This window comes from Heliconius melpomene, chromosome 6 (genome assembly GCF_056956725.1).
Source record: "Heliconius melpomene rosina isolate 202511_hmr_F chromosome 6, ASM5695672v1, whole genome shotgun sequence".
NCBI classification, from domain to species: Eukaryota; Metazoa; Arthropoda; class Insecta; order Lepidoptera; family Nymphalidae; genus Heliconius; species Heliconius melpomene.
This window is the reverse complement of record NC_140394.1, coordinates 12,869,229-12,884,589: the sequence shown is the minus strand read 5'-3', so window position 1 is coordinate 12,884,589 and position 15,361 is coordinate 12,869,229. Positions and strand designations below refer to the sequence as shown.

Genomic DNA, 15,361 nt, shown 5'->3' with positions numbered 1-15,361 from the left:
TAATTCAATTTTGTATTTGTAAGTTTTAGAACGAACATATAATCGGATTTGGTTTGTTGTCAAAATGTCAAATAATTTAAATAACGTTATTGAATTGGCATTTAGGAACAATTTTTATGTACCTGATTTATTTTTATTATGCGTTCTGAGAGTTCAACTTATATTCCTCAGAGTAGTAAGCCAAATGTCGCCTGTCGGACTCAACTTGATGAAGAAAAAGATAACTTATCAGCGGCTTCTAAAGAAATAAATTCACAAATCCTTGGAACGTCGTTAAATAACCAAAAAGATAATGATAACAGAATAGCAGTAATATCAAATGAAATACCATGTAATGATTTACAATCAACGTCTGCAACTCCCGTCAAAAGAGATGTAATTAAGGATATGAATAAGCCTTTCTACATTTACTCTAATTTACCTTCGCCAAAATCGTTAAGTATACCTGCAATAAATCAACCTCAAACCTTACTTACACAAGCTTTAGCCAAGTTAAATGGAAGTATCCCATTGCATTTACAAAATTTAGGACAAAATCCTAATATTTTCATAAAGCCGTCAGAATTATCGGCACCAGATTCGTTAGCAAGTGCCCCTCCATCGTATTCATTTGTTTTAAGACAAATGGCAGCTCGAAGACCTAGGCTAATGGGGACATTTATACCTTCTCCTTCATTTATACAACACACGCCACCTCCAAATTACGCAACTGCTTTTGATATTTATGTAGACACCCCTATTCCCCCACCGCCGACAAGGGTGCACCATTTCGGATTTACGCCGATACTAGTAGCTTGCCCTGAATGCGGTTATACAGGGATGACGGTTGTCGCCAGTAAAATAACGCTGAGTACGCATTTATGCGCTATGATTTTATGTCTACTGTGTTGTTGGGTTTGTGCTCCATTACCTTATGTGCTTAGGTCATGTAAGGACGTCTACCATTATTGTAGAAATTGCAGAAATTTCCTTGGAATGTACTGCCCTACAAACCCAGAAAATGTTTATAATTAATCAATCATCAATTTATTTATTATATTTCTCAAAGAAGTTTAAAAATCTATTGAAATATGTTAAATTTGTTTCATTATGCAATTACTCGGAAATTAATTCCTAAACGATCGCATGGTGTTGCAAGTGTTGCTGAGGAATAGACAATACATAAAATATAAAAAGTTTTGACTTTTTATGTTTCTGTATTTACTTTTTTAATAAATTTAAGTTATTTTATGTATAAATGATAACATAAATAATATTTCTACGCAAATTTGACAGGGTTTTATGAAAATCATTTGACGAAATAGGTTACATTTAACACGATTTGCAAGGTCGCAAAGAAATAAGAATGAAATGTGATTTCATTTATAGTTGCGTTCAAAATAGTGATATATAACATATAACAGTTTTGAAATAGTTATTAAAATATATAATTTAACTGTCATGAAATATACGGCAAGTTGTATTTTTATTACGAAGATGAATTACATATATTCGTAGATAGAGCGGATATATTAAAAATAGCTATTTTTGTAGTCTTATCATGAACGCGTTCTCTGTCAGTGTTGTAACAGCGCCATCTTGCGGTGAGACGTCTCCTCTGTAAAATTAGAAGTCACAGCCTTCCGCGAGTTCCGTGTGTGTTGCGGAAAATACCCTTTTTGGGCGTCCGACCACATGTGTGAATTGCGAACAAAATATACTTCTTTAACTGATTCCAGCTTAAGAAAGCCATTTTTCGTGTGATCGATATACGTAATCGAGAGATACAGTGTGCCCGGAGCGTTCAGTGTCACTAAATAGTTGGAACAAGTCAACGGAAGTGAATTTTTTCGATGTAAATACGGTCGATCCAGGGTCAGCCTGGTGTGCATAGCGGACTGTGCGCATATTCTGTGCGGATACTGGACTATACTACTATTGTGTCGGCTACGTTATACAGACCGCGTTCGACCTTCGCGAGATCGGGAAAGTTCCGCACTTGTGGGCCCGACCCGCAACATGCCGTCGTGCTAGGGGCATGGCGGCGCGCTCGTGATCCTAGGTCGGCGCGGAGCGCGCGCCCGTCTTACATAACGAGGGTAGCAGCGGTATGGCCGCGCGAGTGTCAGTCGAGGGCGCCGGGCCCTCGTACGCATCAGTGCTGAACTTCAGGGGCAGTGACAGTAACAAAGAGAACATAGAGGCGACGGAGGAGGCGGTGGACGCGCCGCCACGTCAGGACGACGAGGAGGAGGAGGGCTTCGTGCCCGTCATCGCGCACGGCAGGCGGCCAGGCAAGGGCCGCAGGGAGCGTGAGCGCAGGGCTCCACCTCGCCCGCATAAGGCACAGCAGCCTGCGAGCGATTCACAACAACCCGCTCAAGACCCTCAACAGCAATCATCAGAACAACAACCTAAGAAGTTTGTGGAAGCACCGATCCCAAAGGTCAACCCTTGGCAGGTATGTAAACATCATCTATTGACTGCATATTAAGGTGGTCTTAGTTACTAAAGCTACAAGTTGTATATTATGAAATATTTCATCACTGTCCAATCAATACAGGTTATGACTTTATACCATGCTCATTGCATAAGCACTGCTAACTTATAATATAACCTATAAAGTAACTTACTTGTAACATAAACACTTCAATCTAATATAGTTGTTTCTAAATCACCTCTAGTACATACATAAATGTGAATATATGACTGAATAAGTATTTTCATATGTTATTTATATTATATAGGCTGTTGTTAAGTTAAAACTTGACTTTGGTCTTGTGGCCTACATAGTAAAGTTCAAAGTACTAATTTGATATACACGTTTGCATTAACCAAGTTAATGTAAATAGGAAATGATGCTTAGAAATATGATTAAAAGCAGGAAGTCTTTTGTTGCATATTTATGTAATAATATTCCATTCACATGAACCTAAAATATTATAATTCCTATTGTGAAGTTTAAAATTTTATTGAATATTTTTAATATTATTTTAGGTAATGGTCAAGTTGGAAAAGTATCAAGCAAGTATATTTTAAGTATAATAATCTTAAATATATCTTTTAACATAAGATAATTAATTAACATAAGATAATTGTAAATACAACATTTACAATTATTGGTTTTAAATAAGTTTATAAATTATTTTATTGACTCACTAGCACACTGAGTGTAAATGCAATGGTGTTTGACTCAGAAAATTAATTATTATCATTTCCTTGCTCTGAGTTTCCACCCTCTGTGTTATATATGGAATTCAGCTTCAAGAAAAAAAGAAAGTTTATTTAAAATAATATATAGAATAACTTCAGGTGTTAAAATTGTGCAAAAAGGGAGAATGGAATAGAATATCTTAACACTAGGTTTTCTGTTCCAGTTGTACAAAGCAAATGGATAAATTAATTAAAGTTGCATAATATTATATTACAGCTATTATAGTATAAATTGCAGATACCTGACTGAAATAATTTAGGATTAAAATGACTCCTCAAAAGATATAAATATTTTTACCATAAACCTTTCTTCACTTGGTTGTCTTTCGAAGACAATATTTGATTTCATTCAAAGTATACTTTAACTAGAGATGTACTTTAAGTGCACAGATTTACCACTGAATAACCATGTCCTGTGGGAATAGAGCATTCTTAAATCCCTCTTGGATTTAAAAATTCCATATTATTTAGTAAAATATGCTAAAAGATGGCATAATATTAATAGAGAATATTATAAATACAATTAGTTTAGGCTATTGTGGTGCGCTCTGTACAATCTGTCTGTGAAAATGATGATTGTGGGTTCAATCTTCATTGGACAGAATTAATTATTTTCATTTCTGTGATCTGATAAAATAAAATTTGGTGTTAAGTTCCACTACTTAACATGTAAAGTATTGAATTCAGGCAGAAAGCAGACTAGGGAGTGTCTTGAAACTAGGTTCTTTCTGCCCTCGTACTCTACTCATATAGTAGGGTAGAAAGAATCTAGTGTCAATAGAGGAATACAGCAGAGTCCCTCATATAATAGGGTGGGCAGGGGATTCCAACACTGCAAACAAGTGAAAACTCACTTGTGTGCAGTGTTGGGATGTTGTTTGTTTACTTTTAGATAATAACACCTTTGTATTCCAATAGATTAATTTCTGACTATAAGCCATTTCCTGGCCCTGGCAAGGTAGAATATGGTGTTGGTTTCTACTGACATTCTTTGATCTAATTGTAGCATTTTTTTTAAAATTGGCTTCCTTTTTTATTACTGTAAAAGCAGAAAGATTCAGGTGTTTTACTGGTATCAAATCATTCTTCACTTTCTACCAATACAAAAATAATGGTGAAATTTAAGGTACTCACAAAATATATGAAGAAATTATTAATATTTGACAATTATGCAACAATATTCAATAAAAAAATACATATAGCATCTTCAAGCTTTTTTTGGCACAGCAGTATAGGCAGAGGGAACCTAATGTTCAGAGATTACTTTCCACATACATTGCGCGTGACGTTGAGTGTTGAAACTCATCCCTGCGCTTTGTCTACCAAAGCTAGTAATCACATGTTCCATCATGTAGTTACTATTAGAAAAGTTAGAAAGTGTATCGTTTCCCAACTGACATTGAGACATAGCATGACCTTGAACTCTCCATAATGCCTCTAACATGAGGCTATAACATTATGAAACATTTACTTTCATTTGATATTCAATAAGACAGGGATTACCCAATTATACATTTTACATTTGGAATTTAAGTGATATTTTATCTGGATGGTGTGAAAATTTGTCATATATATGTTTACATACTATGACAATCTTATTAACAACAGATGTTTTTGATGATACTATACATTATAATGCTTTAATATGATGACATGACATTATAGGTGGTCGAAAAACACATTAAAAGGGTAACTACATATACTAAACCATTACATCTTTGTAGCTAAATGGCTTCTCTCTATTGGTGTAGATACAGTTTAGTACACAAAGGAATTATATTGCTAAGTTTAAACTTAATAAAAAAAAATAGTTTCCTTTTGATAAACATTTGGGATACAAGTTTTATATGGTTTAAAAAAATGAGGGAACCCAGTGTTAAGACACTCTTTCTCACTCAACAGAGAGAAGTAATGCATATATAAACATAAATAAATATTTAATTTTACTTGGTTTCTAAGGTTTTAAAAGGTTCCAGCCAAATATTACATACATACATGCATAGATAGATAAACATATTAACTTTCTTTGGTAATGTGCTTAGGTAACAAACAATGTCACATAAATTAAACATTTTTATAAAAAAAAATACTTAAATTAATTTTTAATTCAATTCAAAATGTGTTTAAAATAAGACATATGTATGTTCATGTCACCGTGACCATCTTATTTTGATGCAAAAATATATATTGTATTGTATTCTTTTTAGTTATTTATATGACAGTCGTTTTTATTTGTATTTTTTTGATTTTGATGTATCCTGACTTAAATGTTTTTTTTAGCTCCACTCTGTAATCTTCCATATAGGGGGGGTAGTCTGAGGGAACCCATTGTTAAGATAGTCCATTCCCCACCTTAGCTGATATTTACAGTGATAAGTTTTTTCATGTTCCACTTTTTGTTCATTTTAGAAAGGCACATATTATTGTAAAGTGCACTCAATATAAACATCACTTTTACTTTCCTCAATTTATATAGACAGATCTTGGTTTCCCAATCAATGTTTTTCAGTCTTCTGATTAAATTAGCTATCAGTTGCAAACTATAAATAGATAACTCAATGATTGCTTTACTGGTACTCCAAGGAACCCCTCCAACTCATTCTTTATCAGCTCAAGTCACTCCTTCCAGTCCAGTTGTTCAAATTCCACTTATCCCTCAAAGGGAATGACCTACAATTAACGGTCAGGGTTAATGCTTTACAATTACGTTTTTTGAGAATTTTTATTACTAATAGATATATCACGTTAATTTAATTAGCCAATGTGGCTTAATGAGGCCAATTGTTTTAAACATTTCATATTCTATTTCTGATCTTGTAACTAGAGGAAAGAAAAGATTATATTACAATTTGGTGAGTAACTGTTTAAGAAACTTATAATTGAATATTTAGTGCTCCCTGACACTGTAATCTACATAAATGTAATATTTCAACCTTTATATATCCAGTTACTTCTATGTGCGGAATGTGCTGCCTATGCCTGGATATAGCTTCACGCTGTATCCCGCACATAGCAGCGTAGACAGGGCGAACCTGGGTGCCCTAGTGTTAAGGTACTATATACAGAATTGGATGACTTGCATATGATGTGCTATAATATGGATATGGCTCATATATATGTGTGATGGGGGATGTTTTTTTAAGACTAGGTGTGTTTATACTGTATTAATTTATATAAAAGGAGGAGATGTATCATTCAACCAGTCTGCCTCTGTCAATTATAAAAAATAAATTGCTCTTCCCTTTCAAAACGGAAATTTATTGGATAAAAAAAAACAATGAGTATAGAACCCACAACCACACATCTCTATAATAAATAATAGACCCAATAACGTAACTTGACCTGTTATCAAGAGCCTAGCTTTTACTTGCGGCTTCGCCTCACTGATATAATGTAACATCTATTCTTCCTCAATAAATGTTGTACTCAAAACCAAAAGAATTTTTCAATTACCGGAACCAGTAGTTCTTGAGCTTAGCGCGTTCAAACAAACTCTTCAACTTTATATTATTAAGTGTAGATAATTACCTTTATTTTGTATCAAACAATGTGCCGCATATACATTTTAGCGTTCCCGAGCGACGTGACCGCAAAAGTCAAAGTTCAAGATTTTCTAAAGAAAGGCTAGTTGATATATATTGTATACTAGTCTATTGGCAATGGTTTGAAAAGTTTATTTTTTTGTTTTTTTTATTACATTTGAATTGAGCTGTCGTGTTGAGATAGCCTATTGGCATTTGAGATGAGGTTTGGTAATAGATATTTTGTTTTCTTAGAAAAAAATATTAAGTACTTTATAGGGTTATGGTGGAACATACAGATGTACACATACTTATTACACATGTATCAAAATCTGTGACAACATTGATTCCATTTTTTCATGATAAATATTAGTAACAAAATGATTATTTAAAAAAAACTTGAAGCTAGGTGACGCGAAGCCTGACGGATTTGGCGAAGCGACGTCAACCATTTAGAGCAACCCATTTGGCAAAAAGGACCTCCGTAGTGTAGTTCTAACGGTGATTTGATCTTGACCATATTAAAAATAAATAGGTTAACTCTAATAGATTAAAACAATATTTATTTTAATTTGGAACTTCACCACCCCTGTTCACCAGGCCCTGTTGCATAAGATCGGCTTGTATCCGTGGTCAAATAGCATTATTCGAATTGACTGTGACTCATTCTAGGTGCCCGAGGCAACTAACTAGGTTTCTTCGAAAAACGGTATATCCAACACAAAACGATCTTTTCAATTGGAACCAGTAGTTCCTGAGATTGGCGCGTTTAATTAAACAAGCGCTTCAGCTTTATAATAATAGTATAGATTTCAAACGATTACCCCTCCATGCAGCCATCCATGATGAAAAACTATTTTAGCACTTCAGTATTTGAACTCGCGACCTTATCAAACAGCGACAAGCCTAAGTCCCCTCTATTTGTACTTAAGTCATTGTTTTTAAATTAGACCATTTAGCTACCATGTTGAATCTTGGTCTATGCGTGCGTCCCACGGGAACCACTTGTTAAATAGAATGAAAGTACTGTACTGCTCTTTATGTCTCCTATGTCAGTTTTAATAGAGCAATTTTGTATTGGATTATGAAACTGCTTAATCATTGAAAGGAAAAGTAGCTTATTTATTTTAAGCTGTATCTCGTTTATAGAATGAGAAGCAGCAAGATAGACAGAGGGAATTTAGTGCCTTAACACTAGGTACCCTCTGCTTATCCAGCTTTATACGTGATGCTAAAAAAATAATAATATTATAATAGACACCATACTGTTGTTGGTAGATCCTCTATGTGTTGGAAATGTTTCAAACATCATTTGGCTGGCAGCTGAGGTTGTGGATATCGGTCAAGTGTATGACGATATGTATTGATATTGCTTTATATTAGAATCAAAATGATAGTTCTACGTTAATAATACTCTACTGTAAAGCGTGGTAGTTGTGTGTCCGAATCGTACTAGGCGACTGAACGGATTTAGATGAACAACTTTACAGTAATATAGCTTATATAATATGACACATGGACCACAGTCTACTGATAATGTTTAGTTATAATATAATAATAAGTCCAAGCGGGCGAAGCCGCGCGGGGCCTAGAAGCTATATTGCATTGTAGTGTAATCTGTCATAGACAGCCTTCCGATCGATGTTCGCAAACTTGACCCATATTTGTGACCTTCGTACATCTTACCTCATTCCATGTATACTATCTTATTTCGATTTCAGATATCTTTATGTTAGGCATTCCATCTATTGAGCATGTATGCCATGTTATGTTACTTTTCGGTAATCATTTCGTTTTATAGTGTCTTAACACTAGTTAAGCAAGTTACCAGGTCAGAGTGCAGCTAAATAATATATTCCCTCGATCGATAATTCACTGTGTGAACAGTTAGGCACTTAATAAATATGACCCTATGGAGTTCCTATTTTTTTTGTAGGACGAAAAATGATGTGTATATAAATTGGTGTCGTCACCAACTAATGCTTGAACAGTGTGAAAGATTATATATCGTTATTATTTGTTCAATCTTTAGAAAGAGAGGCTTTAAGTAGAGAACGGAGGACTTGCACGACGGAGAAAAGTGCGGCCAAGTATCGCCAAAATACGCGGAAGCTGGTTTTTAGATGGCTGTAGTGGAAATTGAACCCACAAGCGACGCACTTAGAGTCAGACGCTGTGACACTACATTACAACAGAATATGTCACTTCGTATTTATTCTAAATAAAACAAAGATATACATTTAACGTATTAGCACAGATGTTATTTTGTCTAAATTAAGTTATTATACCCCACACGGATTCGAACACGTGATATCGTAATAATAATAGTGTAATATGGAATTTTCTAGTAGTTTAATTCTTTAGATTGATTCGTCACACTGACTGTATCTTATTATCGCGTACGTTATGGCATACAGATAATGAGTTCTAACCTAGAAACGTAACGCCACGTGGTGTTATGTCAGCTGTCAGGGTTGCCATTTTGTGTAGCGTTTTTGACAGATAATCTAGTTCTTTTCTTTTTTATTTTAATATTTGTTGTATAGATTCCAACATTTTGATATGTTGGGCTTTTTATATTCATAACCTCATATTTGTATGTGATAATAAACACAACACAGTTTACAATTGCTAGCTTGAATCAACTTAAATAGGAATATATTGCAGATGTTTTAATTTAATGTAACAGGTCGTTTCATTATACCTAATGTATCTAGAGAGACACAGAACTTCGTGTTAAAACACTGTGCTCTCCACTTTTCACCTAATCTTCAAGACATTGTATATTGAGTGGCAGAACTCAAGTTAGTTAGGACAAGACAAATTGTCATTTCACTGTAGGGAGCTTCTCGCTCCTCGCCTCTTGTGGGTTCAATTCCTACTCCACGGTAAAACAATTTTTCCGTGGGGTAGGAATTGAACCCACATTTATAGTCAGGCACATACTATCTGGACGGACTATGGTTCTTTTATAACAATAATTATTATTTGTTCAAAGATATTTTCTCAGTAGAGAAAAGTTATTAGAAGGAAAGATTAGCCACAGATAGTGTTTTATTAAAAACAGTATAAAGTGTATTACTAAAGATAACACATATCTATGCCACGTGCTAGGAACTGATATACGAATTATATTATTATAAAAAAATATCTAGACAGGACTACGTTAATATGAACTGAGTGAATACAAAGCTGACCATCCTGACATAGTAGCGTTTATAAACGCAATGGTTGTCGGTGCAATCCGCACTTGGAGGAAGGGCTAAATACAAATTATTTTCATATCTCTGCTCGGGTAGAAAAAGCGTGGCGTTAAGTTCCGCACTTAACTCATTGTAGTTGTGATGAAAAAAATATTTTGTAATGGAAAAATTTAAAAAAATTGTGATGTATCACTATATTTTTTTTTCTAGTCACATTCAGCAAAATGAAAGGTGCGTTAAGATAAAAAAAATAAGCGTCAATATACATTTTTTTATGTCTCAAGCTTCTAAATATTTATGTTGGCAAAGTTTCAAGTAGCGTAATACTTTTCCGTTATAAGTATTTTTTCTTTCTCATTTTTAACCCCCACGCAATCGAGCAGTTTCGACATGGGATATAGTTGCCACTTCAAATCCAAAGGTCCACCATGTTATATCTTTTAATTACAGAAAAATAGGGAAATAGTTATAGGCTTCTCAGATTTTCTCTAAAACTGATAAATGGATTTATTTTTTCATTGCTTCACGCTTTATCCTTAGCGGTGTACATATTGAGAACGAGTATGAACAGTAAACACTCCACTTCCTGCATAATATCTCTTTCGTCTTGTCCGCCTCCTCATCCTCTTTATACATGTCCTCCAGGTGGACCTGTTTGTTTTTACTTGACCTTCCTTCAGGATCATCAATACTGTATTTACGAAGGTCAACCGACATTTCCTCCTACCTCTGTTACCACTCACTGTTTCATAAATTTTCTTATAATTCTTTTTTTTAACTCATTCTTTCGACTTGCCCAAGCCAACTGACCAACAAAAATGAGTACAGGATTTCACAGTGAGAATGAAGAAGACGTTCTTCTTCATTTTAAGTCACTAGATTATAAGTTACCCTCGTCAAGGTCGCGTGTCGTCACCCAGCCGTTGACATTATGTGACGTAGCCTGGATGTGAGCCAGTCATCATTTATGTTATACATATTATAGGTGTAATATTAATGCTATTTACAATACAGGGATCGAATTGGTAACAACAACCAATTAATAAATAAATTTTGCTGATATCGTCATTTTAAGAGGATTTTGTAGGCCAGCGGCACGACGTCTTGGCTGTAAACGCTACGGTTTTGGGTTCAATACCCACTCGGGGAAATTAATGATCTTCATTTTCGTCGAGTGAACTGATTGAATTCCAGAAAATGAGGAACGGAATGTCTTTTAGGAAGGTTCTCACTCCCCTCCTAGAAGACACTACCTAGGATGCAGGCAGAGAGAACCTAGTATTAAGACACTCCGTTCGCTTATTTTTCGGAGAGGGGGGGGGGGGGGGGGGTTATAAAGAAGTACCTGTAATAATTCCTCCAATTGAAGATCGAAATCTCAACTGTCGCCTTCACAGTCAGATGCTATCCTATTGAGCCACAACAGCCTCCATTGTAGTAATACCACATGAATTTATTAAATAAATAGAGGATATAAATATATTTGTTGGCGTCAGTACGCTAATGACTGTCCCGGAATGTAACTACTTCATGTAGACCTACTCTAAATCAGTTGGCAGAATTTAACATTTTAACAAAGATCGAAAGAATTTTTTGTTTATCACCTCTTATTATATGGTATATTTTGGAAAGAGACACAGAATGTAGTCACCCATAATTTCGTTTTTCAAATATGTACTACATATTTAAAATGACTAAAGGTTGTGGAAAGCAATTATACAATTTTGTTTCTTTCAGTTTAGTATCGTTAGTAGGTAAGTGGCAAACTGCCACTGCCAGCTTGCGGTTCCGTTCCCGTAGTCGAATGGAAATAATTAAAATTTGTATATGACTATGACACATGACACATCACAGTGACTGCAGGTGCTGCAGGTTGTATAGAAACTATTAACGCGACGTAATATGAAGTATCCATCACCAAAATATGTTTTATTACGATACAGTATCTTCTGAGATTAGCAATTTCAACCAAACAAAACTCTTCAGCATTATAGTGTTAGTATAGAATTATAAACTGAGTATTATATCCTATATGAAGTTTTTACATAGTATGAAAGTATTATTTCCACCCCCCAATGTTAATGCTCTCATTATCTAGACGAGTGCCAAAAAATATTATTGTAACAATATTCAAATTTGAGGCAATTAATACGACCATTGTGGGTTCGATTTCCACTCAGGGAAATGATTTTATTTCATTTCTTCGCTTTGGTACCAAGACAAAAGGCGGTTCCGAGTTCCAACACTCAACACACAAAGGCTCGATTATTGGGTGCTGCACGGAAAACGAAGCGTCTTAACACTAGGTTCTATCTGCTTATCCTGGTATGTGCTAAATACAGCTTAAATAAATAAAAATCAATATTTATCTAAAGAAGGTAATTTGAAGAAAATATTTATCTAAAAAAACCTAATTATTAGTCGTTCAATGGTTTCCTTTCCTTTTCCACTTCTTTTCAAACTTCAAATAATAAGGGATATGGGTTAATCCTTATTTTTGGATGTTTGGAACCCTAAAACTGGTCACTACGTATTACCTTTTATGATCACCTAAAAACATTACTTTGAAGATATTTTATATTTTTAAATTAGACCTATAATCGTAATGTGATATCAGGCACATCCTCATTATGAAACGTTGGTCATCGATCATCTCTGTAGAATACTGAAGATTTTAGGTCCTTCGCAGCTTTATTTTCTAAAGATTTGGCCCAAAGGTCAGGTATCCTGACAGGGTAACTGTCCTCACCGACCCCGGGAGAGGTTGTCTTTGACGAATCATTTATTATTGTTTGGTATTTCATCGCAGTTGATCAGCTGAGACTAGCATTGGACACGATCCAAGATATATTTAAACGATTATCACGCAATCTTTGTAGTATATTTTAGGTGTAGTTTTGTTTTTAATATGCGTAACTTGTAGGTTTCTTAAAATAGGACCGGCTGAACATTTTTGCCTTTTTGTTAAATAATTGGGTAAAGGCTTTTTGGTTTACAAGATTTTGTTCTTTTTAGTTATTTAGGTTCAGTATTCTGTTTTGTAAAAGGTTAGTTTTGAGACCTTCTTTTTTAACTTCAACATAAATATACACTTTTAATTCAGCGTGATACAGCGTGCAGCTGAGATTTTATGTCAAGCCACCAAAATTCGGTGGAAAGTGGAGGACGGAGTATTCCCTCTGTCTACCCTTCTGCGTGCGGGATACAGCGTGAAGCTGACTTCATTTTAATTTTTATTATAATGGATATATACGATTTCCTTTCAAAATTATTCACTTTTAACTCTATTTCGAACTTCACTTTTCATATGTTTTTACATAATAGGTACGTCTTACATCACGTTGTCAGTTTCAAGGTTGCCCACCTCTGCCTATAATGTAACGGTACGTAACGTCACATGATCAGTTATAGAAAGAAGTAACGCTGTAAACAGAAATATTTTATTAACGTTAAATTTAATTAATAAATACATACAAGGAGACATGGTGGTGGAATGACGAGGTGCAGGAGGTGACTCGTGAAAAGAAGGCTGCCTTTAAGAAGTGGCAGGAATCCAACTCTCCCGAAGACAGACTGGAGTACACAGTAGCTAAACGTGCCTGTAAAAGAGCTGTAGCCAGAGCCCGCAGTGAAAATTTGTCACCATTGTATGATAAACTTGAAACTGTGGAGGGGCAGAAGCTCATTTACAAACTGGCACGTTCCCGGGATAAAGTGACGCAAGATATCGCAAAATGTCTTTGCGTCAAAGATTCCCAGGGCACGCTGCTCTGTAGTCATGCCTCTGTGAAGGAGAGGTGGAGAAGCTACTTCCAGGAGTTGCTGAATACTTAGCACCCATGCAGTCTTCATCACGACCCACCGCCTGCTGCGGTGGATGTGCGGCGTAACGCGGTCTGACCGCATACGCAACACATTCATTCGAGGTAGTCTTGGGGTCCGTGACGTAGCGGATAAGCTCCAAGAGCGTGGTCTGAGATGGTTTGGCCACGTTACGCGCCGGCCTAAGAACTATGTCGGATGCAAGTGCCTTGCTATATCAGTTCCCGGAGTGAGACCTCCTGGACGCCCAAGGAAGCGCTGGCTGGATGTCGTGATGCAGGACATGAGAGCCAATGGTCTAACCACCGAGGACGCAAAAGACCGTGCAAAGTGGAGTTGGTTGAGTAGGAGGGCCTACCCTGGCAATAGCCGGGATCAATGCCAGGAGGAAGATAGGTATATATTGTCAGGTAAAGTGTGGGTTCCATTGCAATTCGGGGGAATGAATTACGAGTACTTTCATTTTCTCGCTCTGGTATTAAGGCAAGGTGCAGCGTGGATCCTCCGCCGCTCAACACCTTGTTTCTTTTTTTTTTATTTTCACTGTATCCCACACAGAGAGAACCTGAAAACTTAGTGTCAAGACACTCCATTCCCATTAAGTTTAACATCTGTTAACCACTTTTTGCCGAATATTTCATTCCCCCAAATGGAAATCGAACCCACAAAGTTCTAACTAAACATAAGCGCATAGATAGTACATTTTACCAACACGAGTCTCTAGCTCCACACATACCGTCCCTTATATAATGTCAAGGACACTGCAAGGGGTAGCAGCTGCATTGTATGCCATTTTAGGGTTCTCGGTATAGGGGTGGTGAACGTGCACAACTTTTAATTTTGCACCGAGTGAGGGTGCTTTCGTCAATTTGATAGTTTGTTGTGTGAATTATTGATTGTTATTGAGTTATGTGCGTGAGTTTGGATTTTTAAGATACTGTTTTTGAGTGGATTTAGATTTTTTTTGCACGCGTAACCCTATGTCACGAAAATTGGCCCGGAAAATGTGGTATTGCGTGTTTTAATTTGCCTCTGCCTCTTCTGCCGTAAGCGAGATACAGCGTGAAGAGAAAAAAAACTGGGTGCTGGGCTTCGCTCGCAATTCTATGTAAAAAATATTTGAAAGATGTATAGTTTATATTTATAATAGGTAATTGCAACTTTTATTTAACTCGCCGTGTTAGTTGGCCTGTGTAAAATCTTTCAAGCTCATTCTGATCCACTTTCCAGTTTCCGATGTTACTGAAATTTGGTTTAAGGTTTCAGTTCTTATGACACTGAAATGACATATAGTCAATATTGTCTCCAAAATGGCCGCCGTAAGAAAATGGCGGATTACAAAAACCACTTCATTGTTATAGTTTAATTATACTTATATAATAGATTCTCGATGTTTTTTTTAGTCTATGTCACTTAAAATATCAATGACAAAAAAGTATCTTCTACAATAATTCTTTAATATCATGAAAACACTGATACCTATTGCAATTTTTATTCGATGAAGTCAGAGCCATCAAGGTTGTCAATTATATTTTTTGCAAAATTTAAATATAAATACAAAAGTAAGACGTTATAAAACATTATTAGTGAATATTTGTTTTATAATACTTCTTTTGTTTTATT

The 15,361-nt window shown here is 35.5% G+C and overlaps 2 protein-coding genes across 11 annotated transcripts in view; both read left to right on the top strand.

Moving 5' to 3' along the window:
- Window positions 1–56: 56 nt before the first annotated feature.
- LOC146538612 (uncharacterized) lies at window positions 57–1,014 on the top strand. Its single transcript, XM_085187074.1, has one exon. The coding sequence runs from the start codon at window positions 139–141 to the stop codon at window positions 1,012–1,014; it is 876 nt and encodes a 291-aa protein (XP_085043200.1). The 5' UTR covers window positions 57–138.
- A 589-nt stretch (window positions 1,015–1,603) lies between these two features.
- Window positions 1,604–15,361, top strand: part of LOC146538611 (la-related protein 1-like) — a 63,238-nt gene continuing 49,480 nt past the window's right edge. For 6 of the 10 annotated variants that reach the window (XM_085187461.1, XM_085187464.1, XM_085187460.1 and 3 more), the window contains exon 1: window positions 1,604–2,440. In XM_085187461.1, coding sequence (XP_085043587.1) covers window positions 2,090–2,440 — 351 coding nt within the window. In that variant the 5' untranslated portion in view covers window positions 1,604–2,089. The remainder of the gene's footprint in view (window positions 2,441–15,361) is intronic. The other 4 variants (XM_085187467.1, XM_085187466.1, XM_085187462.1 and 1 more) reach the window with 1 other exon arrangement.

What these genes read in the sequence shown, in the direction of transcription:
- LOC146538612 (XM_085187074.1), top strand. Translation starts at nt 139, where the DNA reads ATGCGTTCTGAGAGTTCAACTTATATTCCTCAGAGTAGTAAGCCAAAT.